Below are 25,396 nucleotides of genomic sequence, written 5' to 3' on the forward strand. Positions count from 1 at the left end.
CCATTGACAAACTGTCGGATCTTCTCGCTGAACTCCCTAAGGGGTTCCCTTTTGTAGTGGGTGGGGATTTGAACTCACATTTTGAGCCCTTAGCAGGTCTCTTAGATGGGGCCTTCTTAGAGGAAGATGCAAGATGGCGAGTACCATTGACAGTTTCTATATCGCCCAAAGCTTGGAGCCCACTAGCACTCCAGATTACTGCCCTAACTTTGAGACATGGGGTGAGGGCCTGTAACGGGCGTGTTAAATCTGATATCCCGAGTAAACCCACATTCAATCGGAAAGGTAGGGAATCAAGATTAGACTATATCTTAGTGCAACTATCCTCGTGGTCGCATGTCATTGATTTTAGGGTTATTGATAGAGAAGACAGCGACCACAATGCCCTGGAATTGGACTTTCTCCTCCCTGGACGGGACCATGGGGAAGTAGAATCGCCTAAGACAAACCCTGATCTAGTCCTCGAAAGTAATAGGAGGAGAATTAAGTGGGAAAAAATAGTAGCAAGTGCAGTCAAGCTCCCCCGGTTTTATAATAATCTCATTCCCATATTGGAGAACATGGCCACTTTAAGTGATGAACCCAGTTCAGGGGAAAAAAACAAACAAATTTGGCTGAACCATGAAGAAGTCGTAAAGACTCTGACTGCAGATCTATTCAATAATGGACCAAGGAGGGGGGGTGGAAGGAACCAGTGCACATGGTATAATGCGGTGTGCCGCAGAGCAAGGAGGGACCTTTTGTCGAGCATTAAGAATCGCAAAAGTAGGCCTGAGATTCAAGCCAGGAGACGCGAATACAAGAAGTTGATTGCTAATGCTAAGATTGAGTGGGACCAGAATAAATGGGAAGAACTTGCTAGCTCCCTAGCCTCCATGGACTCACGGAAGTTTTGGTGAATGGTCAACACAGGCTCCGGGGAACTTGTTTCGGCAATAGAGCCAAATATTTCCTCCAAGATTTGGCAGGAGCATTACCAGTCTCTGTACACAGTGGAACCAGGGCATGGAGGCTGTATTATTCCATCTGTACATTATTGTCTGGAAGGGGACCCATTCACCGAAAAGGAGGTCCGGGTTACCATATCAGGCTTGTCAACTGGGAAGGCACCTGGCCTGGATGGTCTCCCGGGTGATCTTTTTAAACAGGAGCCAGACATATGGGCCCCTTATTTCCTGGTACTATTCAATGCGATTCTGAAGGGTATGGAGGTGCCCTGTACTTGGCTGGGCGCAGAGGTGGTTCCGATTTTTAAGAAAGGCTCGCCCCTGCTCCCATCCAACTACAGGCCTATCAGCCTGATAGATGTGTCGCAAAAACTTTTTGGAAGGCTTATTTTAGATCTTTTACAGAACTGGATAGAGGAGACCGCCACCATGAGCCCTTACCAGGCCGGGTTCAGAAAGGGGGTATCCACCATGGACCAAATTTTTCGCCTTAACCTTATTTACTGGAGGACGGCACTTGTCGAGGGGGGCAGCTTGTACACGGTGTTCGTGGACTTGCGTGCCGCCTTCGACTTGGTGCCAAGATCCAAACTCTGGAGCGTCCTTGATGACCTGGGAGTCCCGCCAGATATCCTGGCCATTCTGATTAAATTACATCAAGACAACTTTGCGCGGGTCAGGTGTGGCAGGATGGGGGGCTTAACAGAAAGATTCCCCGTTGACAGGGGGGTGAGGCAGGGATGTGTGCTTGCACCCACCCTGTTTTGCCTCTTTGTCAACGGGGTAATCGCCCACCTGTCCAGGATAGAAGACATCGACGCTCCTAAACTGAATGGCAGCAGGGTGCCCGCCATAATGTTTGCAGATGACACCCTGCTGCTGTCCAAATCCCCCAAGGGAATTCAACGGATAGTGGACGGGTTCCTGAAATTTTGTACTGAGAGGGGCCTCGAAATTAACGCCTCCAAGACAAAATTTATGATTTTGAACTCTACCCCCTCAACACGTCCTAACCCTTTGCTAGGTATAGTGCGATTGGAGAGGGTTTCCACATTCGAATATTTGGGGGTAACCCTGAATGAGAAAATGACATGGGGGACACATACGATTAAGGCAAATCTGAAACTATCACAGAAAGTGGGGGGTATTACTAGAATGGCGGGTAAATCTATATATCGCCCACTGGGCCCCATGATACAGATCTATAAATCCCAAGCTCGGGGCTCAGTTACATACGGGGCGGAACTTTGGGGCCATGTTCCTGCTAAAAACCTAACAATCACAGAGAACAAATTTCTCAGGCAGCTAGTGGCCCTCCCCTCGAGTACCCCATTGTTTCCCCTGAGATTGGACCTAGGTCTCAGGCCAATCGCTGAGGAACTTGGTCTAAAACCCCTAGCCTTTTGGCAACGAATATGGAGCAGCCAGGATCTTAGTGATTATAGAAGCGAGCTCCAGGAGTTCCTGGCTTTACCGAATACCAGTAACATCCCCTGGTTAAGATACATAAAGAGTCTATGTGAAAGTTTAGGCCTACTGGAACTATGGACCGACCCTGTTAACTCAAGTAGGAGGACCTCTCGAAAGGCACTCTCACAACTTTACTATCAGTCAAAGCTGACTACCGCTTTAGGCAGTACACGGGTGGGCTCATTGACTCATACATTTATACAATTGAAAGACTCTTACCTAATGGAAAGTGTATTAGATGGTATGGGTCCTGTGATGGCAAGAAAGCTATACCTACAGTGGAGATACGGTTCTCTACCCCTGAGGGCCTTCACCAGCTCTTGGTCCCAGCCTTCAACAATAGAGCAGTGCCCAGCCTGTGCATATCCCCAGGAAAGTGATTTACATGTGGTCCTTTTTTGTAAAGCCTACCAAAGAGTGAGGAAGTACTGGCTTCTACCCATTCTTAAAAATTTGGGATTTAGGAAATATCTGCCTGCGTTCAGAATCCTAAAAACTGATTTGTCACCTCCGATTGTTTTTGCTGTGGCAAAGTATTTAATGGCCATGTGGTATGTTCGATCTCGTCTTTTAAAAGAGGGGGGGGGTTGTATAATGTTATAAGATATTGGATTATCTCTTTTTATGTTTTTTAACGTTCGTACTATGAAATTTTCGAAAGTCATTCCTTACATGGAACTGTTTAAAATAACGAAAACTTCAAAATTTTAAAAACTGCTATGTATTTATATCTTTGATGATCTAAATGATCGAGAATAAAGATTATTTGATTTGAAATGCCATTTTTCCTGTGGTTCTGAAATCATTGCATAATATGAAAAGCCGTGAAAACGTAGTGCGCTTCTTTTGGAAGAAATACGGCTACCTAAGCATTGGTGTAGCAGGACAGTTTTACGTAGCTTTTATTTACAGTCTGGCTGCAAAATTACGAATCACTTGTAGTGCAGACAATAAGGAACATAACTGGAAAGCGGATACCCTCTAGTGTCAGGAGAGGAATACCATGAAATTAAGGGTGTGTGGGGGAGAAGGCCTATGTCGAGGGAAGCAAAAATGAAGAAATTGAAACCAAGAGTCAAAGTAGCAACTGCCTGAGCCCAGCTCCCACTACGGCTCCCCGGCCTGGCCAATTCTTGGCTGCATGCCCAACCCCCACAGCAGCCTGTCTTGACAAACATGCCTCACGAAAGAAACCCTTTTGCCGTCCATGCTAGGCATATAAAAAATAAAAATCGTGCTGACAGAGTAACACTACAAATTACACTGGGACAGCAAATGTTGAGTGAGAGAGGCCATCGCTGTTCACTTCGACTGCAGGCTGAAAACTGAGGCGATACTACAACAAGCGCGTGCTAAAACTGACAAGGAGGGAGTGGGAGGGGGAAGTGGGGGCGGGCACAGTTGTGTGGCCGCACGTGTAGAAAGCCAGATGGCAGGGCAGTTGTGCACGCGCTGAAGCTGACGAGGAGGGAGTGGGAGGGGGAGTGGGGGCGGGCACAGTGGTGCGGCCGCAGTTGTAGAAAGCCAGATGGCAGGGCAGCTGTGCACGCGCTGAAGCTGATGAGGAGGGAGTGGGAGGGGGGAGTGGGGGCGGGGCTAGTGGTGCGGCCGCAGTTGTAGAAAGCCAGATGGCAGGGCAGCTGTGCACGCGCTGAAGCTGACGAGGAGGGAGTGGGAGGGGGGAGTGGGGGCGGGCACAGTAGTGCAGCCGCATTTGTAGGAAGCCAGGTGGCAGGGCAGCTGTGCACACTGCGCGCACTTGTGCGTGTAACAGCAAGCTGATGACCGGCAAAGGTAGCATTTTCAAAAGCCCCTTACTAAAAGTCGAGCCGAGCAAGCAGCGCATGCGCTGCACTAGGCTCGACCTAAACAAGAATGCACAGAAGGGTTCGCTGAGGACGTCCCAGTCACAGGCCCTTACACACAAGCCAGATCTCTGAGGGCTCCCACCCACCTCTGGACAGCTCCAGAGAGCCGCAATGGAAACCTGAAAGCCATGCTAGACGAGCCAGCCCTGTGTGCCCTCTGCCAGCTCACTCTAGACAAGTGACAGTAACATCTCCTGGGGCATTTCAGATAAACCACCGTGGAATCAAACAGTCCTTCTAGAAAGGAGATGCACCACAGCGCGTTCCGCCCAGAGGCTGCAGGCTTCCCACTCCTTTGCAACCTTCTCAGGCAGGTCTAAAATGGAAATTAAGAGCAAAACGATAGATACATACTCTATTTCTCGTTTGCAAATCAAAATAATTCAAATAATCATAACTTTATGCAGTAACATGATTTGAATGAATAGATTAGTGATTATGCAAGGAAACAGCAAGTGAGTGAAAGAAAGAAATGGAATGAATGAATGGGCAAGTGAATTTGTGTTTGTTTAAAATAATTATGTGACTGTCCAAGCAAGTAGGGGAATGAACAAGTGAGTAGGTAAGTGAAACAGTGGTTGAGTGAGTCAATGAGTGATGGAGTGAATGTCCAAGTTATTGAACGCGTGAGTGAGTGAGCAGTTTAATGTGGGAATGAGTGCATATGTGCGTGAAGCAGTAGGTATTAGGATGACAAGTGGGCAAATTAGTCAATGAATACGCAAGTGAAAAGTCACTGAAAGGGTGAGCAGCAAGTGAGTGAGAAAGCAAGTTAGAGTGTGCATGTCAGTAAGTGACTGAATGATATATGCAAGTGATTGTGGTGAGTGGAGTGTGCAAATGAGTAAGTGACTAAGCACATTATAGTGGCTTAGTGAGTGTGATTTTACAAGTAGGTGAATGAGCGAGTGAGTGAGTGTAGCATGAAGTGACTGAGTGAACAAATGAAGACCAAGAGTTCGAAGCTTTTCTTAACTTTAGACTGAAAAAATGAGCATGACAGCGAGCAAGTGAGAGAACAAGAAGCTAAGTGAGTTAGTGCACAAGTGTTTGAGTGATTAGAATCTCTATGAACGGCCCAACAGGTTTATTTGTATACCAGGAACTTATTAAAAAAAAAAAAAACTTTAAAAAACATACATATACATACATATACATCCGTATAGATGCAGAGGCGGGCTTTTGGTCAGCTCTCTGCTGCCACTGGTCTGTATGGGGGTCATTTACACTTCCCTTCTGTCATTGCCTGCATAGAGCATGGGAAATCAGTCAGTCCACTTGCGTTCTTGGCTCTCTTACCCTGTAAGGGATGGGATTTGTCTGATCACATGTGGACATCCGTCTGAAAATGAGTAGCCCCGGTGTCAAAGCTAGTAGGCCTATCTTTTAGTTTTCCCTTTTCTACTTACAAGTGCTTTATGTTTTGCCTTCATTTATTTTTATTTTTAGGTCTCGTCTGGTGTTAGCAGCGTGCATGCGCTGCTCTCGCCATGCAAGGGCTTCTTGTAATCGATACGATTACAGAAGTTGAATGTAGACTACGCCCCTTATTTTGATTTGCTAGCGTAATTCTATATGCTAAACCCTGGCTTCCTATTCTTTGTGAGGCTTTTAAGTCCCTCCCAGTTACCACCCTGTCCAGTTTTAGCCCTGCCCGCCTGGACTGGATGCTTTACTGGCGGCGTGACACTCCCCCCCTTTATTGCTTGGTGTAGGAACTTTTTTTCTGGAGAAAGCGCAGCTCCCGAGTCCGACTGCCGCCTCCTTCTGTCAAGCTCCCTTGTACATGTAAACACATCAAAAAACAGCTCCAGTTACAGCTGCTCCCTTTCCGTGTTCTCTGATGCATTTCTTTTGCTACCTGTTGCTTAAAGTTGAACAGAAGGCTTACTTTGCTTCCGAGCACCTGAATTAATGGGCACTGCCCGCATTAAAGGAATGGTTTGTGCCTCCGTTGTGCTAATGATTACTGCCTGCATTAAAGGTATGTTTTGAACCCCCTTTGCGCCAGACTGAACTTTGTTTATTGCGGTCAGGAAGGGCTTACTTGTTTTTATTAGCTAGCACTCTGTGTTTGAAACCAGGACATGAAGTACAGTGGACTGTACCACAATATCCAGAAAAGCAAGGGATGTTTCTTTTTTCAAGTGAAGATAGCTTTAACTCTGTAACAGAGGCTGCTACTTCCGTTCTCCCCAAAAATCATAACGGACAATTGTCGTTTAGTACAAATCCTGTGGCTCAACATGTTTTTCCAGAGTTACAAAGCAACTCTCCTGTTTGCTGAAGTGCATTGTACTCCATTCATTTCATCGCAAACCACCCCTTTTCCCATGAGTTGGACCCGTCCTATAGCTTCTCTCCAGGACAGGACAACCGAGCCCCCACCCTGGGTCGGGCCAGGAGAGGGTCTTCCTCGTGGCAGCGCAAAGGCATTGTGAATCTCCTTTCTGGCACCCATCGCTGCTTGCAATATTGTGGCCTCTCTGTACCCCCATTGACCTTCGATTCCCCGTAAATCGTTCGTATCAATGTTTAGAATTGGCTGGTCTCCGGGATCCGTTCAGAATCTGTGTGCGGACACGTTCAGAGTTGGAGCAGTTTATTAAAGCATTCGTCCCTCCCACCTCCTCCCATGTCGGTGTGTGTCCGTTCTTTGTTTCCTGCTCATGTTTGCCTTCTGTTTCAGTGTGTGCCCTACCCCAGCTATTTTTACACTATTCCATAGCAGCGCATATTTTAAAAAAGCGCTATGCTTAAATTATGTCTAAAACACACTTGCCAATAATTGGAATTTGTGTTGCAGGTTGCTGTATCTTGATTACAGAATCTCGCTTTGTTGACAGTTGTTTTTGCAGTTTTATTAAGCGCAAACTCAACCAAAGTAATTGGAGTGCTTTACTTGAACAGAAGTTGCATTACAAAAGGTCCCATTCTTTCTTTTTTGTTTTTAAAGCCCGGGGAGTTTAAGTGCTTTGCCCAGAATTACAGGCTATTGAGCCGATGCCGAGACTGGGGTACTGCTGACAAAAACTTTCTGGATCCAGACTGACGCCTGGGGATATTCTAAGGTAAGGAATCTATCACGAACGTGTCTCTTTCAGATTCAAACAGACAACACCACCACAATGTTTTACCTCAACAAAAAGGGAGGTACGAAATCATTCCCGCTTAACAAACCAGCACCTTGAGACCCTCATGGGTGAGTAGAACAAGTTACTTACCTTCGGTAACGATGTATCTGTAAGAAACATTAGTTAGTTTGATTCCTCACCTTAGAATATCCCCAGGCGTCAGACTGGATCCGGAAGATTTTTGTAGCAATACCCCTTGCGCGTCGCTAGGCGTCGTCTGCGGCTCCGCGTCCGTCGTTGGCGTCGTGCGCCGGAATGACGTCGTCGGAGTACTTAGACGCCGCCCTTGCGCGCTGACGTCAGTTCTTGTATATAGCTTTCCACGCCAGGAACGCAGAGCCATGCAAGAGACCGACACTGGTGCCAAAAAATCTAGGGCCCTGAAAAGGATAGCCTTAACCCTAGATGTCAGTTCGCAGAACGGGGAGGATGGGTGGGTCGGTGAGGAATCTAACTAACTAATGTTTCTTACAGATACATCGTTACCGAAGGTAAGTAACTTGTTAATCTGAAAGAAACACGTTAGTTAGATTCCTCACCTTAGAATAGATACCCAAGCAATACCAACCCCGGTGGTGGGTCTGCGAACCAAGATCACACCAGAAAGTCCTGGAGGACAGAACGGCCAAAGAAGCCATCCCTCCGGACTTGGCTGTCTAGGCAATAATGCCTGGCAAACGTTGCCGCCTGACAGATGTCCTGCAAAGGGACTACCCGTCCCAAAGCAGTAGTAGCCGCTGTGGCCCGAGTAGAATGGGCGCGCAGCCCAACAGGCGGTTCCTTTTTTGCCAAGGAACAACAGATTTTTATACACAAAACGACCCACCGGGAGATGGTCCGTTTGTGTACAGCTTTTCCCTTCTTTGCACCCACGTAGCCAACGAAAAGCTGGTCGTCCACTCGGAACTGTTTTGTGCGGTCCAAATAAAAGGAGAGCGCACGTTTTGGGTCCAGGCGGTGGAGCCGCTCTTCCTCTTTGGAAGGATGCGGAGGCGGAAAGAAGGTGGGCAAGGTGACAGATTGCCCAAGATGAAAGGGGGTCACCACTTTCGGTAGAAAGGAAGGACGAGGGCGAAGGACAACCTTGTCCGGATGAACAGAGAGAAAAGGAGGCTTGGACGATAGAGCCTGGAGCTCACTCACCCGTCTAGCCGAGGTGATGGCTACCAGGAAAGCAGTCTTAAGAGTGAGAAGACGAAGAGGACAATTGTGAAGAGGCTCAAAGGGAGCGCACATCAGGAATGTTAAGACAAGATTCAAGTCCCACTGAGGCATTACGAAAGGGACAGGAGGTAACGTGTGAGTAATGCCTTTAAGAAAGCGTGACACTACAGGGGACTTGAAAAGAGAGGGCTGATCAGGAAGCCGTAAGAAGGCAGAGAGAGCAGCAAGATAACCTTTCAAGGTGCCCAGAGCAGAGCCCTGCCGGGCCAAAGAAAGAGGAGAACCTCAGAAAGAGGGGCAGAAAGGGGATCCACAGCCTTTGCTGTGCACCATGCCACAAATTTGTTCCACCGGCAGGCGTATACCGTCTTTGTGGAGGGACGCCTGGCTGCCAGAATGATATCACAGACTTCAGGAGGCAAGTCAAATGGCATCAACTGCCGCCGCTCAATCTTCATGCATGGAGGTGGAGGCTGGACAGGTTCGGGTGGAGGACCGTCCCCTGCTGCTGCGACAGAAGATCCTCCCGAAGGGGCAGACGTATCGGAGGATCGGTCAACATACTGAGTAGCTCGGGATACCAGTACCTTCGTGCCCAATCCGGAGCCACCAAGATGACTTGGGCTCGGTCGCGCTTGATCTTCTTCAGCACTCTGGGCATAAGTGGTATAGGCGGAAAGGCGTACAACAGACCGCAACTCCACTCGCGACCAAAAGCGTCGCCGAGCGAGTGCCGCCTTGGAAATTCCAACGCGCAGAACTGCTGACATTGCGCGTTCTCGTCGGTGGCGAATAGATCTAACCAAGGCTCTCCCCACTGCTGAAAGAGACCTTGCGCCCCCTCGGATTTCAGACGCCATTCGTGATCCATCATGCACCGGCGGCTGAGTTCGTCTGCTCTGGCGTTCAGAGAGCCCGCCAGATGTTGAACCACCAGGGTGACGCCCTGGTGTTCCAGCCATGTCCAGAGGCGCAGAGCCTCCTGACAAAGGGTCCACGACCCCACCCCGCCCTGTTTGTTGCAATACCACATGGCGGTGGTGTTGTCCGTGAACACCTGCACGACACTTCCCCAGACAGAGGGAAGGAAGGCTTTCAGTGCAAGTCGGATCGCTCGCAGCTCCAACAAGTTGATGTGGAGGCGAGACTCCGCCGGAGACCAGAGGCCTCTGATCTCCGCCTCTCCTATATGGCCACCCCATCCCAGGAGGGACGCATCCGTCACTACAACATGCTCCGGTAGGGGTAGGGAGAGGCTCTTGCCCGTGACCCAATCGCGGTCCGTGAGCCACCACTGCAACTGCTGTGCAGTGCCCTCCGAATTCAAGACATGGTCGGACAGGTTGCCGTGATGCTGGGCCCACTGAAACTTCAGGTCCCACTGCAGAGCCCGCATGCGCCGCCTGGCGTGATGCACTAGTAGGATGCAGGAGGCCATCAGCCCCAGAAGCCGCAACACTAGCCTGACCGAAACCCAGGATAGAGGCCGAAAGATGGGAATCAGGGCCTGTATATCCCGGACCCGCTGCTCCGGTGGATGGACCCGGAACTGCGCCGAATCGAGAACCGCTCCGATGAAGAGGAGCTTCTGAGAGGGGCTCAGGTGTGACTTCAGCACGTTGATGGAAAACCCCAGCAAATGCAGGAGATCCGCCGTAGTCTGGAGGTGGGAGACGACTGCCTGGGGCGAGCCCGCCTTCAACAACCAGTCGTCGAGATAGGGGAAGACTGGAACCCCTGATCTGCGCAGAAGAGCTGTGACCACCGCCATCACTTTCGTGAACACCCGAGGGGCACTGGTAAGGCCGAAGGGGAGCACGGTGAACTGAAAGTGCTCCTGACCCACCGTGAACCGCAGGTAACGCCGGTGGGCTGGCAGGACGGGGATGTGGAAATATGCGTCCTGCAAGTCCAACACTACCATCCAGTCTCCAGGGTCTAGGGCAGCTAGAACCTGAGCCAAAGTCAACATTTTGAACCGTTCCTTCCGGAGGAATGCATTGACGTTCCGGAGGTCCAAGATAGGGCGTAGGCCCCCTTTGCCCTTCTTGGGAACCAGAAAGTAGTGGGAATAACAACCACGACCTACTTCTGGGCTCGGAACGCGCTCGACGGCCCCCTTGGCCAAGAGGGCCGAAACTTCCTCGTGGAGAAGATTCAAATGATCCCCCGAGATACGGTGGTGCTGCGGTGGCATGGCTGGAGGGGTCGTCTCGAAGGGGAGGGAGTAGCCCCTTCGGACGATTTGCAGCACCCACCTGTCCGACGTGATGGAACGCCAGTGGAGCAGGTGATGGCGAACTCTGCCGCCCACTGGCGTGGAATGGGCCTGAAAGCTCGGACTAGGAAGGCTTTGTGGCGGATGCTGCCGGGGTGGATGTGGATTGACCGCGTCGTCCTCCGGTACCGCCTGGGCAGAAACCACATCCGCGACCGCGTGCAGGCTGGTTCTGCGGCCGGTGGCTAGGCGGACGTGAGGAGGTGCCCCTTCCTTGGCCACAAAAGGAGCGAAAAGCAGAAGTTTGTGGCCGCGGGGCCGAGAGGCTCAAGGACGTGGCCGTAGCCCGGGAGTCCTTGAAGCGAGCCAGCGCACTGTCCGCTTTGTCACCAAAAAGGCGAGCGCCATCAAAAGGCATGTCCATGAGGGCGCTCTGGACATCCCCTGAAAAAGACGTGGACCGCAGCCAGGCGTGACGTCGAAGCGCCACCGTGGTAGAAATCGCCCTACCCAGCGAGTCCGTAGTGTCGAGTCCACATCGGATTGCATGGCGCGCTGCATTTCTCCCATCGGCCAGGGCCGAGGAAAGCCGCGCCCGGGCCTCCTCCAGGCACAGTGGCAGCACGTCCTCCACCGCATCCCACAGAGAGTGGGAATAACGGTCCAAGAGGAAGGCGGTGTTCAAAGACCGCAGGCCCAAACTAAGGGAGGAGAACAGCTTTTTACCAAACTGTTCCAGCCTCTTGGAATCCCGGTCCGGAGGAGCGGACGGGAAGGAGGATTGGGAGGTAGAGGCCTGGATAACCAGACTCTCGGGGGTGGGGTGTTGGGACAGAAAACTGGGGTCGCCCGGAGCAGGGCGGTGGCGCCTGGCAACGTTCCTATCCACAGGAGGGACTGTGGAGGGCTTGGACCAGGTGCTCTGCAGAACGTCAGTGAGGGCCTCATTGAATGGCAGCAGAGGCTCAGTGGAGCATGCGGCAGACTGAAGCACCTCAGTGAGGATGTTAGTCCTCACAGCCACGGCAGGCAGCTCAAGCCCAAGGGCTTCGGCCGCCTTGCGCAGCACCACAGAAAAAGCTGCACCCTCCTCCGAAGCCACAGTCGAAGGAGAGATGAATCCAGTGTCCGGAGAGGTATCCAACCCACTGGCCTCCCCCAGTTCAACTGCCCAGTCCTGTGCAAGTTGGCTCTGAAGGGCCATAGGGTCATCAGACCCCTCCCAGTCGCCCCCGTCATCCGATTCCTGGTAAACAGGAGGAATGATCGGAGCCGGTTGATAGACAATATGTGTCTCTAGCGGCGTCAGATGCGACGTCGGGCGGCGCCGCATCGGCGTCGGGATCGGACAGGGGCTGAACCGGGGATCGACGTCGACCGGAGCCGGCGTCGGGGGTGGTATCGGTGTCGGCGCCGGCGGAGGAGGCGTAACGAGGTCGACCGGCGTCGACGGGGGCCCAGGCTCGGGCCCCTCGGGGACCTGCGGCGTCGGGGCGGGAGCCTCCAACGGCGCCGGGGCCAGAGCCGCCGGCATGCGAGGTCGCCCAGTCGAGACCGCGGGGCCCGAAGGCGCACCAGCGGGCGTCGACGGCGGGGCCAGGCTCCTCATGGCCGAGAGGAAGGCACTGACCTCCGCCGGCGTCGCGTCAGTCCCAGGGACCGTCGGGTATGGGGACTTGCGCGGCGCCTGCGGAGCCGTGGGGGTGGAACCACCCGGACCCTCGGCCAAGTCGCGCGACCGGCGAGGGGAGTCCGAAGAGCGGTGTTGCTTCTTGGACTTCTTGGAGTGCCTCGACTTACCCGAAGACTTCGAGCCAGACGAGTGACGATGTCAAGTGCGGCTCCGCGACCGATGCTTGGACCTCCTCCTGGACCGGGATCGAGAGCGACGCGGAGCCGAGTGGCGAAGCTCGAGAAGCTTGCGGGACCGCTCCCGCCTAGCTTTCGAGGTCAGGGCCATACAATCGGAGCACGACGCCGCGTCGTGGTCGAGGCCCAAGCAGTACAGGCACCGGTAGTGATGATCGGTCACCGACATCAGTCGGTGACAGTCGCCGCAGGCCTTGAAACCAGGCATCCTACCGGCACCAGAGTCGAGAATTGACCAAAAAGAGTCAAGAAAGTTAGTCAAAAATTGACTAAATGGGTAGCGCTCCCGGATCTGCGCTTACTGGCGCGGAAAAAAGAAGAACTGACGTCAGTGCGCGAGGGCGGCGTCTAAGTACTCCGACGACGTCATTCCGGCGCACGACGCCGACGATGGACGTGGAGCCGCAGACGACGCCTAGCGACGCGCAAGGGGTATTGCTGACGAAAAATCTTCCGGATCCAGTCTGACGCCTGGGGATATTCTAAGGTGAGGAATCTAACTAACGTGTTTCTTTCAGATTCTGGGGCTATCAACATGAGCTCTGCCCAGTCCTCCCTGACCGTCTTCACGACCCTAGACTCAGCGATCGAGGCAGGAACACAAAGGAGGCCGGAGTTCCACAGAAAGCAGAACACATCTCCTAAGGAGCCTTGCGGAGGGACTTCCCGGCCGCAGCAGGCTGCACTTTGAGCATTCTCGGAGGTAGCACACAGATCTACTGAGGGCACGCTCCACTGCGCAGGACACTCTGAGCAACCCCAAAAAGGAAAGGCCACTTGTGACTGGCAAGGTGAAACCTGCTGAGTTTGTCCTCTTTGATATCCAGGGAAGCCACCAGGTGACTAAACGTCATGGAAGAGCCCTGTGTGTGTACCCACAGCCCCAGCCTACGAGGCTCTAGATGTAGTGCGTTAGACCCCTGTGTGTCTGCCCACTGCCCATCCTCCGAGGCTCTAGACATAGTGCGTTAGACCCCTGTGTGTCTACCCACTGCCCAGCCTCCGAGGCTCGAGACATACTGCGTTAGACCCCTGTGTGTCTACCCACTTCCCCAGCCTCCGAGGCTCTAGACATACTGCGTTAGACCCCTGTGTGTCTACCCACTGCCCCGGCCTCCGAGGCTCTAGACGTAGTGCGTTAGACCCTTGTGTATTTGCCCACTGCCCCAGCTTCCGAGGCTCTAGATGTAGTGCGTTAGACCCCTGTGTGTCTGCCCACTGCCCAGCCTCCGAGGCTCTAGACATACTGCGTTAGACCACCGTGTGTCTGCCCACTGCCCCAGCCTCCGAATCTCTAGACATACTGCGTTAGACCCCTGTGTGTCTACCCACTGCCGCAGCCTCCGAGGCTCTAGACATACTGTGTTAGACCCCTGTGTTTTCTACTCACTGCCCAGCCTCCGAGGCTCTAGACGTACTGCGTTAGACCCGCTCCGCCATGCTTGTCGGGAGTATGACATGGCAGTTGTATTGTTCATTAGGATCCTTGATGGCAAGCAGAAGCCCTTGAGGGGCCAATACGATGTAGTGCAGTCCAGAAGATTGATACTGTGAATATGGAAAAGGTGATGCTAAAATGGAAAATGATACATTCATTTATGAGAACAAAATCACGTCTTTATTAATTAAATTGCCCGTTGTGAACTCCAAATCAACCCAGACTTGCAAATACGTAGTCAGGCAAGCTCTGAGACCTAGGCCCGGGGTGACTGATTCATAGGTCACAGGTGGGGTGGCACGTAGCCAGAAGACAAACGCACAAACAGGAAATCTTAGATCAATCCCACAGACAGGCGCAGCGACACTACAATGGTCAAGGGAGATTGGCCCCAATAAAGCAGACATGGCCCGGAGGGGGTACGTGCGTTCCTAAACCACCATAAATTCAGATGTAACATCAGTTAGGAACATATATCCAATCAGGACACAGCACATGCTGTGGTCACACACTCCCTATTCTGGACACGTTACCCACTGGCCACATCCTATCCACCCAAGGTCCATGCCCACTTGTATTTACCATTAAATAATTTATGACTCCAAAGGCAGCAACCTACATTTCTCACCATATACGGATCACCGGAAACCTTCATCGCCTTCGATGAACTGTATAAAAGAGGCCATAGACCGATTGTAAGTTGACAGTCCTCAGACCCTGCGCCTGTAACTGATCTCCCGCCCGCTATGTTTAATTAAACAAACTGTTCCTGCTTAGCCAAACACCTCTTGTTTTTTCAAGGTATTTTGTGTTCAAATAACATTTTGGTGAGCCAGCCAGGAGCTAATTGGTACCTTGAACCCGACTGCAGCCAAAGGAAGGAGACCACGCCCAGACGGATTCAAATTGCACATCAAGGAAGGTGAGCAGACACCACAATTGATTGGAAGTTCTGTTAAATCCGTTGGGCGGGGTCCGCCCTGAAGCAGCTGTCACAGAGAGTAAGAGACTGCATATGAACCTAATTTAAAGCATGTGGCGTATGGTGAACTAGGGAGAAGAGTACAAAGATAACCTAAGCGCTCTGCCACTGACAGGATCTGACATATTACCTATTTTATATGTCCTAGCTGAGTAGTCGTAAGGCAGCCTAGGAGGCGATCCATGCGGAAGTCACCATTTTTCGATAATCAGCAAGCTAGGAAAGGTGAATATTTATTGTATAGTCCCTGATAATTCCCAAGACGCTGTTTTTGTGATAAAGCTATCCTGACTGGGTAGAGTTGGCACATCAATCTCATAGTTTTTTAGTCAAAAAGGTTTTTTCAGTGCTACTAGTTTCTTAACACCGTTGGTATCTGAAAGGAGTGAGAGGTGTTGGTCGCTTAGACCACTGGGTTTAAAGCCGAGGGTATGCTTGGACTGTTGGGCGTGGCGCAGATGGTACGCTTTGACCGCTGGGGGCAATACAGGGTGTAATTCGAACTTTAGGGAAAAATATTTGGACCTGGGAAATTAGAAGAAACTTGTGTGTGGCCAAGAGGGGCCTGTGGTTCCCAAGATATTCCTTGTCCCTCATCCATTACTACTACCTTTGTCCTAGAGCCAATATTTGCAGACTATCGGGCTCACTTAGTACTGTGTACCGCACAGAGCTTCCCCCGTTCACAGGATAGCGTGCGCTAGGGGCGGGCTAAGAGATGTTGGACAAAGCAACCTTTGGTGAGTTGGTGTAGTATGTATGTGATGTTAGGGTGCATTTATTTATTGCAAACTGTATTTTGTGCAAAAGTTGATCTAGTGCAGATACTGTTCTAATATTGCATTTTTTGGCTATGTTGTAATACTTCATATGGATTGTTATCTTGTGTTTATTGAAATATTCAAATTGAATTGCTTGATGCATCTGGGAATAGTGCTGAGCTTGTAAGAGTGCAACACGTACGTTTGTCCACACGATTAGAACAAACAAAACCCCCAAATGATTGGAGTTGTATTTTGTCCACAAACCACTAAAATTGTCACGGATTCCTCATTAAAACACATGGAAACCATGTTCCTCACACAGGTAAAGAAACTTAACAAGTTTCGCTAAGAACGGCACGTACACACAAAGGCACACACCTTTCCCTGGCTTAGGGAGAGTACATTTGACATTAATATAATTGAGCATACTAAAACACATATAAAAACAAAATATACAGGTCAAAAGAGAGACGCGAGAGGCATTACTAGAATTATGGGCCATTTTGGAAGAAGCCCAGAGCGATAGCCCTACAATACCAGTAGCTAGCAAGGCGTCAGTGTCTCCCCCACCATATGCAGGAATGGAGGTGCTCATGCCAGCTCCCCCCATATTCCAATCCGCCAATAGTAGGAGCCGGCAGGCCCTCCACCCAAAAATGGACAGTTAGCACAGGGCGTAGCTCAGAGTGAAGGAGAAAATCCAGACGGGGGGGGGGACGAAAGGCATGAGCTGAGGTTAGAGAAAGAAAGAACACGCAACCAGGAAGTACAGCAAGAACCCAGGGCAGAGCGCTCTTCATACAAGGGAAGCACCGATCTGGGAAGAATCGGAGGCGGAAATAAATGAGAGGCTTTTAGCAGGGATCTGGGCCTCACCGCTCGGTCAACAAAGGCGAAGGGGTGACCAGGAAATAAAAGACCAAGGCAGCCTAGTAGTAACCCATCCGAGATGCAGGAAAAATAAGTTGGCGCCTTCACATGCACACAAGGGGAGCAGCCACGATGATATGCGCTGCTCCACCTGAGCGCACAACGAAGATAAACTAATCCCGAGGTAGATGGAAAGCGGGGCTAGGTTCTAGAGCAGGGGCATGATGGGACATGTTTTCATGTGCCCGGGAATGTGGCTGAGTCAAAGGAGGTGTTGAGGACAAGTGTTTCGCTGATCAGTAGGAGTCCTTTGGTGAAGGCTTTGTGGGGGAAAGGGTCAGATGTGGCACCTGAGTGGATGGTCTTCATGGTAACAACAGTTTTGACTGTGGTGATGGTGGGCCATGAGCTCAGGGTTTGTTCTTTGGCTGTGATAGGAAGCTGAGTTGCAACGGTGATGGAGTTTGGTTGAGGGATGAGGTGACAAAGGTCTTGTAAGGGGGTGATGCTGCTGAAAGCAGCGAGAAGCACAGTGAAATATTTGATGATGGCTAAGCGTTCCTTGCCGTTAGTGCCACCGTTGCAATCTGCAAGAGCTTGCACTTGAGGTTCTGTATCTGCTGTTGGTAGCGTCTTAGGGCGGATTTAAAGATGCCTTTGTCAGTGGTGTCTTGATTTGTGCTCAAGTTGCTTGCCGTGGCGTTTCAGCAGCCTGAGTTCCTCTGTGCACCAGCAGGCCTGTGGTCAGGCTCCCGCTGTTGGGTTGTGCTTGAGGGGACCCAGGTTATCGGCGCATGTGGAGATCCAGCTGCTGAGGTTCTTAACAGTTTTCAGCAAGTTGCTGGTGCGCTCCGGCCGGTGTGTGGAAACCACTCCTCTTCTGTGATGCTTTTCCAGCTGTGGCAGGCGGGTCCAGTGTTGGTAGGTCTGTGGTGGTGTGGGATGGGTATGCAAAATGTTTATGAAAGGAGGAGCAAGGAAGTTTGTGATGTCACTGGTGAAATTGGTGTGGGGTCCTGGTGGTCTTTATTACAGGTTTCCACCCAGGGAGAAGATGGCTGTGATGCATGTGAGGAGTTGGCCTGGCATATGCTGTCCACTAGTTATAGTGGGCACCTTGCACCAGTCCAAACAGCCCTTATTGATGATAGGTTTAAGACAACCTTTATTGAAAGCTATCCTAGTGGTAGCTATGGAGAGCAGCCTTCAGGCTAAGTCTTGGAGTGTAAAGCAGCTTTGTTTACCAGATTATAACCGCCTGAATCACTAAATGAAAGGAGAACCACACAAGGTACATATATAAAATATATGTATTTATTTCTAAACACTCTCTATTAATCTCTTTGAGATTAGAGAGCCAGGCACAATATAATACAGTTCTAAAACAACAGTAAATAGCACAATAGACAATGGGCCCTAGGGGCGGACCTAACCATATATTAGGAAAGTGGTATAAGAACCACAACTTGACTAGACACAGTGCCTAGAGCACGTAGAATCGCTGGGACCCCAAGGAACCGCCCAAGGTAGTGACACAGGAGACCCACGGGGACGTGTGCAGTGTGAGAACACAGCCGCGAGCCCCGTATTATTCTATGGGAAAGTCGCGGTTGGAATTTTAGAAGTTAAGGACACTTAGGAGAGGACTTTGAGCAAACCCCTTTAGACTTAGGGGGTTCTAGGGCCAACACCCACAAGAGCACTGTTGTGCTCGAGTTACCTCACCCAGGGAAGCCGGGTGCATAGGTGTCGGAAATCGTTGTTGATTTCAATGGCGATATGCTGCAAAGTGCTGCTACCGGGATGGAGAGAAGTGTCCGGGTGATCCAAGCCTAGATCGAAGATCCGAAAAACCTGAAAGCAGAGGAGACAGAGTCTGGGTCACTTGCCAGTGACCAGGGGCACAATAGACGAATGCCCACCGATGTTGGGTGTTTCAGGTGCGAAGAGGTACATAGTATACCATATACTAGGGACTTATAAGGGTACCTCAGCATCTAATCTGGAGTGTACCTAAAGTACTGGGAATCAAGCAATGCCCCTTGTGTCTCCAGACAGCGACAGCAATGCCCCTTGTGCCCTCAGACAGGGACAGCAATGCCCCGCCCCTTGTGCCTGCAGTGACAGCAATGCCCCTTGTGCCTGCAGACAGTGACAGTAATGCCCCTTGTGTCTCCAGACAGCGACAGCAATGCCCCTTGTGCCTGCAGACAGTGACAGCAATGCCCCTTGTGCCTGCAGACAGTGACAGCAATGCCCCTTGTGCCTGCACACAGTGACAGCAACGCCCCTTGTGACCGCAGACAGTGACAGCAATGCCCCTTGTGCCTGCAGACAGTGACAGCAACGCCCCTTGTGACCGCAGACAGTGACAGTAATGCCCCTTGTGCCTGCAGACAGTGACAGCAATGCACCTTGTGACCGCAGACAGTGACAGCAATGCCTCTTGTGACCGCAGACAGTGACAGCAACGCCCCTTGTGCCTGCAGACAGTGACAGCAACGCCCCTTGTGCCTGCAGACAGTGACAGCAATGCCCCTTGTGCCCGCAGACAGGGACAGCAATGCCCCGCCCCTTGTGCCTGCAGACAGTGACAGCAATGCCCCTTGTGCCTGCAGACAGTGACAGCAATGCCCCTTGTGCCTGCAGACAGTGACAGCAACGCCCCTTGTGACCGCAGACAGTGACAGCAATGCCCCTTGTGCCTGCAGACAGTGACAGCAACGCCCCTTGTGACCGCAGACAGTGACAGTAATGCCCCTTGTGCCTGCAGACAGTGACAGCAATGCCCCTTGTGCCTGCAGACAGTGACAGCAATGCCTCTTGTGACCGCAGACAGTGACAGCAACGCCCCTTGTGCCTGCAGACAGTGACAGCAACGCCCCTTGTGCCTGCAGACAGTGACAGCAACGCCCCTTGTGACCGCAGACAGTGACAGTAATGCCCCTTGTGCCTGCAGACAGTGACAGCAATGCCCCTTGTGCCTGCAGACAGTGACAGCAATGCCCCTTGTGCCTGCAGACAGTGACAGTAATGCCCCTTGTGCCTGCAGACAGTGACAGCAACGCCCCTTGTGACCGCAGACAGTGACAGCAATGCCCCTTGTGCCTGCAGACAGTGACAGCAACGCCCCTTGTGCCTGCAGACAGTGACAGCAACGCCCCTTGTGACCGCAGACAGTGACAGCAATGCCCCTTGTGCCTGCAGACAGTGACAGCAATGCCCCTTGTGCCTGCAGACAGTGACAGCAATGCCCCCTGCCTGCAGATAGTGACAGCAATGCCCCTTGTGCCTGCAGACAGTGACAGCAATGCCCCTTGTGCCTGCAGACAGTGACAGCAATGCCCCCTGCCTGCAGATAGTGACAACAATGCCCCTTGTGCCTGCAGACAGGGACAGCAATGCCCCTTGTGCCTGCAGACAGGGACAGCAATGCCCCTTGTGCCTGCAGATAGTGACAGCAATGCCCCTTGTGCCTGCATACAGTGACAGCAATGCCCCTTGTGCCTGCAGACAGTGACAGCAACGCCCCTTGTGACCACAGACAGTGACAGCAATGCCCATTGTGCCTGCAGACAGGGACAGCAATGCCCCTTGTGACCGCAGACAGTGACAGCAATGCCCCTTGTGCCTGCAGACAGTGACAGCAATGCCCCTTGTGACCGCAGACAGTGACAGCAATGCCCCTTGTGCCTGCAGACAGTGACAGTAACGCCCCTTGTGCCTGCAGACAGTGACAGCAATGCCCCTTGTGACCGCAGACAGTGACAGCAATGCCCCTTGTGACCGCAGACAGTGACAGTAACGCCCCTTGTGACCGCAGACAGTGACAGCAACGCCCCTTGTGCCTGCAGACAGTGACAGCAATGCCCCTTGTGCCTGCAGACAGTGACAGCAATGCCCCCTGCCTGCAGATAGTGACAGCAATGCCCCTTGTGTCTGCAGATGACACCGTGGTCGTCCTTTCCTAGCTGACAGTCATCCCTAGAAGGTGGCGAGGGGTCTACTGTTGAGAGGAGGATCAATTTCACTTACCTTGGAATAGGTTTTTCCGCCCTTGAGTTCCTGCAACAAAAACAGGAAAAGTGAGTCATTTCCACTGAGACCAGAGAGCCCTTCTCCCCCAAACTTACGCACATCCCAAACTCTGCCAACAAACTAACAGTGCATCCCAAACTCAAACCTCTGGACACCAAACCCACCCTCTGGACAGACCCGTTGACCACCAAACCCAGGCACAAATTCGAATTGAACCCAATTCTTGAGTCAGCGCGCCTCCAAACTTATCTAACCCACAGTTATCTAACCCACTTGAGTCAGCACGCCTCCAAATCTAACCCACAGTTATCTAACCCACTTGAGTCAGCGCGCCTCCAAACTTATCTAACCCACAGTCCTAACTGTACACCACAAGCCCTGACCTCAGACCCTCACAGTGCCAAGTTCTGCCCCCAAACCTCACAGAGCCAAGTCCTGCCCTCAAACCTCACTATACATAACAAACCCTGCCCTCAGACCCTCACAGTGCCAAGCCCTTTCCTCAGACCTCACAGTGCACCACAAACCCTGCCCTCAAACCGTCATAGTGCACCACAAGCCCTGCCCACAGACCTCACAATACATAACGCCCAAGTTACTACTTGTGTAACGATATATCTGTAAGAGACATCAGTTAGTGATAGATTCCTTACCTTAGAATATCTCCAGGCATCAGACTGGATCCGGAAAGTATTTTGTAGCAGTACCCCTGCGCGTCAGTAGGTGGCGTTGTGCGACTCTGCGTCCGTCTTTGGCGTCGTGAGAGCCGAGATGATGTCACGGAGACTACTTAGGCACCACCCATGTGCGCTGACATCAGTTCTGTACACGACTTTCCGCGCCAGGAACGCAGAGCCATGCAAGAAACTGACCACAGACGACCTCGCCCCACTGAGGACCCCGCCCAGCAGACCCGGCAGTAAGAAAGCACCCTGGTTCACCGACGAACTCAAGAGCTCCAAGAAGAACTGCCGTGCCCTCGAGCGAGCCTGGCGCAGAGACCCTACACCAGACAACATGACCACCCTCAAGCTCGCAACCCGAAAACACCACCAACTGATCCAGACCACCAAGAGAACCGCATTCAAGGAACGACTAGACAACAACGCACACAACAGCAAGGAACTCTTCATCATCGTCAAAGAGCTCTCCAACCCCAACGCCGGAAACAACGACATCACCCCATCACAAGACCTCTGCATCTCCCTCGCCTCCTACTTCCACAGCAAGATCGCAGACATACACAACAGCTTCAGCACACAACCGACGCACCCTATGACCGCACCAACGACCCCCACCGCCGCCCTCTGCGCCTGGACCCCGATCACCACCATAGACACCATCCGCACAATGAACTCCATCCACTCCGGATCTCCAACCGACCCCTGCCCTCACCACGTCTTCAACAAGGCCGACGCTGTCATCGCACCCCACCTGCGGGACATCATCAACACCTCCTTCGACACCGCTACCTTCCCAGAGAGCTGGAAGCACGCCAAACTCAGCGCCCTACTGAAGAAACCTTCAGCAGACCCCACCGAACTCAAAAACCACCGCCCCATCTCGCTCCTCCCGTTTCCGGCCAAAGTCATCGAGAAGACCGTCAACAAACAGCTGGCCGCCTTCCTCGAGACGAACGGATCCCTCGACCTCTCGCAGTCCGGCTTCCGGGCCAAGCACAGCACCGAGACCGCCCTCATCGCAGCCACCGATGACATCCGAGCCCTGCTTGACATCGGGGAAACTGCGGCCCTCATCCTCCTGGACCTCTCCGCGGCATTCGACACTATCTGCCACCGCACCCTAGTACAGCGCCTCAGCAACGTCGGAATCCAAGAGAAGGCACTAGAATGGATCATCTCCTTCCTCGCCGGAAGGACACAGAGTCCGCCTCCCCCCGTTCAGATCAGAAGCCACCGAAGTCATCTGCGGCGTCCCTCAAGGCTCCTCGCTCAGCCCCACCCTCTTCAACGTCTACATGAGCCCCCTCGCAGCCATCGCACGCCAACATAACCTCAACATCATCTCCTACGCCGACGACACCCAGCTCATCCTCTCCCTCACCAACGACCCCGCCACCGCCAGAGCCAACCTACACGAAGGGATGACAGACGTAGCCGAGTGGATGAAGAACAGCCGCCTGAAACTGAACTCAGACGGAAGTCCTCATCCTGGGCTCTTCACCCTCCGCCTGGGACGACTCCTGGTGGCCCACCGCCCTGGGCAGCGCACCCAATCCACAGATCACGCACGCAACCTGGGCTTCATCCTGGACTCCTCCCTCTCCATGACCAGACAAGTCAACGCCGTCTCCTCGTCGTGCTTCAACATCCTGCGCATGCTACGTAAGATCTTCCGGTGGATCCCCACCGAGACCAGGCAGACGGTCACCTAGGCCCTCGTCACCAGCCGCCTGGACTACGGCAACTCCCTCTACGCTGGAACCACCGCCAAACTCCAGAGGAGACTCCAGCGGATCCAGAACGCCTCAGCAAGACTCATCCTCGACATCCCCCGACACAGCCACATCTCCGGACACCTGAGAGACCTGCACTGGCTCCCGGTCAACAAGAGAATCACCTTCCGTCTCCTCACCCACGCACACAAAGCCCTACACAACCAAGGCCCAAGATACCTCAACAGCCGCCTCAACTTCTACACCCCCACACGCCAGCTTCGATCGACCAACCACGCCCTCGCCGCCGTCCCCCGCATCCGAAGAGCCACCGCTGGAGGAAGGTCCTTCTCCTACCTGGCCGCCAAGACCTGGAACTCCCTCCCTTCCCACCTCCGCCTGACCCAAGACCACCTCGCCTTCAGGAAGCAGCTCAAGACCTGGCTGTTCGAACAGTAGCGGACCCCCCCCGCCCCCGCCCCAAGCGCCTTGAGACCCTCCGGGTGAGTAGTGCGCTATATAAATGCCTTGATTGATTGATTGATTGACCACTGGTGCCATGAAACTAGGGCCCTGAAAGGGGGATGACCTTAACCCTAGAATCAGTTCGCAGAATGGGGAGGATGGGTGGGACGGTAAGGAATCTATCGCTAACTAATGTCTCTTACAGATATATCGTTACACAAGTAGTAACTTGTGCATATGAAAGAGACACGTTAGTGATAGATTCCTTACCTTAGAATAGATACTCCATCAGTACCAACCCCGGTGGTGGGTCTGCAAATAGATTACCCCAGAAAGTCACGGAGAACAGAACGGCCAAAGAAGCCGTCTCTCCGGACCGGTCTGTCAAGGCAGTAATGCTTGGTAAACGTGTGCAGCGAGGCCCACGTAGCTGCCTGACAAATGTCCTGCAAGGGGACGCCACATCCAAAGGCAGTAGTGGCTGCAGTTGCCCTGGTAGAATGGGCACGCAGCCCCACAGAAGGCTCCTTCTTAGCCAAGGAGTAACATGCTTTGATGCATAGAACTACCCACCGAGAGATGGTCTGTTTGTGCACAGCCCAACTTTTTTTAGCGCCCACGTAGGCAACAGAGAGATGGTCATCCACCCGGAACTGCTGTGTACGCTTGAGATAGAAAGCGAGAACATGTTGTGGGTCTAGACAGTGGAACCTCTCTTCCTCCCTCGAAGGATGCGGAAAGTAGGTAGGCAAAGTGATGGTCTGCCCGATGTGGAAGGGCGTGACCACCTTTGGCAAAAAAGAAGGATGGGTCCTTAACACCACCTTGTCCGGATGAACAGAAAGGAAAGGAGGTTTAGAAGAAAGAGCCTGGAGCTCACTCACTCTTCTGGCAGAGGTGATAGCTACCAGGAAAGCCGTCTTAAGAGTAAGAAGACACAAAGGACAGGCATGAAGGGGCTCAAAAGGAGCACACATCAGATAGGTCAAAACGAGAGTCAAGTTCCATTGAGGCATGATGAACGGAACAGGAGGAAACGTGTGAGTAATGCCTTTTAGGAAACGGTTAACAACCAGAGACTTAAAAAGAGAAGGTTGGTCTGGAAGCCGCAAAAAGGCGGAGATGGCCGAAAGATAACCTTTGATAGTGCCCAGAGCAGAGCCCCGCTGGGCCAAAGAAAGAAGGAACAGAAGAACTTCAGAAAGAGGGGCAGAAAGGGGATCCACAGCCTACGCTGTGCACCATGCCACAAACTTGTTCCACCTGCAGGCGTATACCGTTTTAGTAGAGGGGCGCCTGGCTGCCAGGATGACATCACAGACTTCGTGAGGAAGATCGAAAGCTGTCAACTGTCGCCGCTCAATCTCCACGCATGGAGGTGGAGGCTGGACAGATTCGGGTGGAGGACTGTCCCCTGCTGCTGCGACAGAAGATCCTCCCGGAGAGGCAGACGGATCGAGGGATCAATCGGCATGCTGAGTAGCTTGGAATACCAGTACCTTCGTGCCCAATCCGGAGCCACAAGGATGACTTGGGCCCGGTCACGCCTGATCTTCTTCAGCACTCTGGGCAGAAATGGTATAGGCGGAAAGGCGTACAACAGACCGCAACTCCAATCGCGATGAAAAGCGTCGCCAAGCGAGTGCCGTCTTGGAAATTCCAATGAGCAGAACTGATGACATTGCGCGTTCTCTTCGGTGGCGAATAGATCTAACCAAGGCTCTCCCCACTGCAGAAAGAGACCTTGCGCCATGTGCGAGTGCAGACGCCATTC

The 25,396-nt window shown here is 52.4% G+C and overlaps 1 protein-coding gene across 9 annotated transcripts in view; it reads right to left on the reverse strand.

Annotated features, from left to right (window-relative positions):
- The window catches only part of EEIG1 (estrogen-induced osteoclastogenesis regulator 1), a 743,239-nt gene that overhangs the window by 514,436 nt on the left and 203,407 nt on the right, over positions 1-25,396 (reverse strand). For all 9 annotated transcript variants that reach the window (XR_014965472.1, XM_085614167.1, XM_085614162.1 and 6 more), the window contains one exon: positions 20,760-20,789. Coding sequence is in view for 8 of the 9 variants with exons in the window: in XM_085614167.1 (XP_085470293.1) it covers positions 20,760-20,789 (30 nt within the window). In the remaining variant the exon portion in view is untranslated. The remainder of the gene's footprint in view (positions 1-20,759; positions 20,790-25,396) is intronic.

The sequence above is a fragment of the Triturus cristatus genome, chromosome 1_2, assembly GCF_964204655.1.
Source record: "Triturus cristatus chromosome 1_2, aTriCri1.1, whole genome shotgun sequence".
Classification (NCBI taxonomy): domain Eukaryota; kingdom Metazoa; phylum Chordata; class Amphibia; order Caudata; family Salamandridae; genus Triturus; species Triturus cristatus.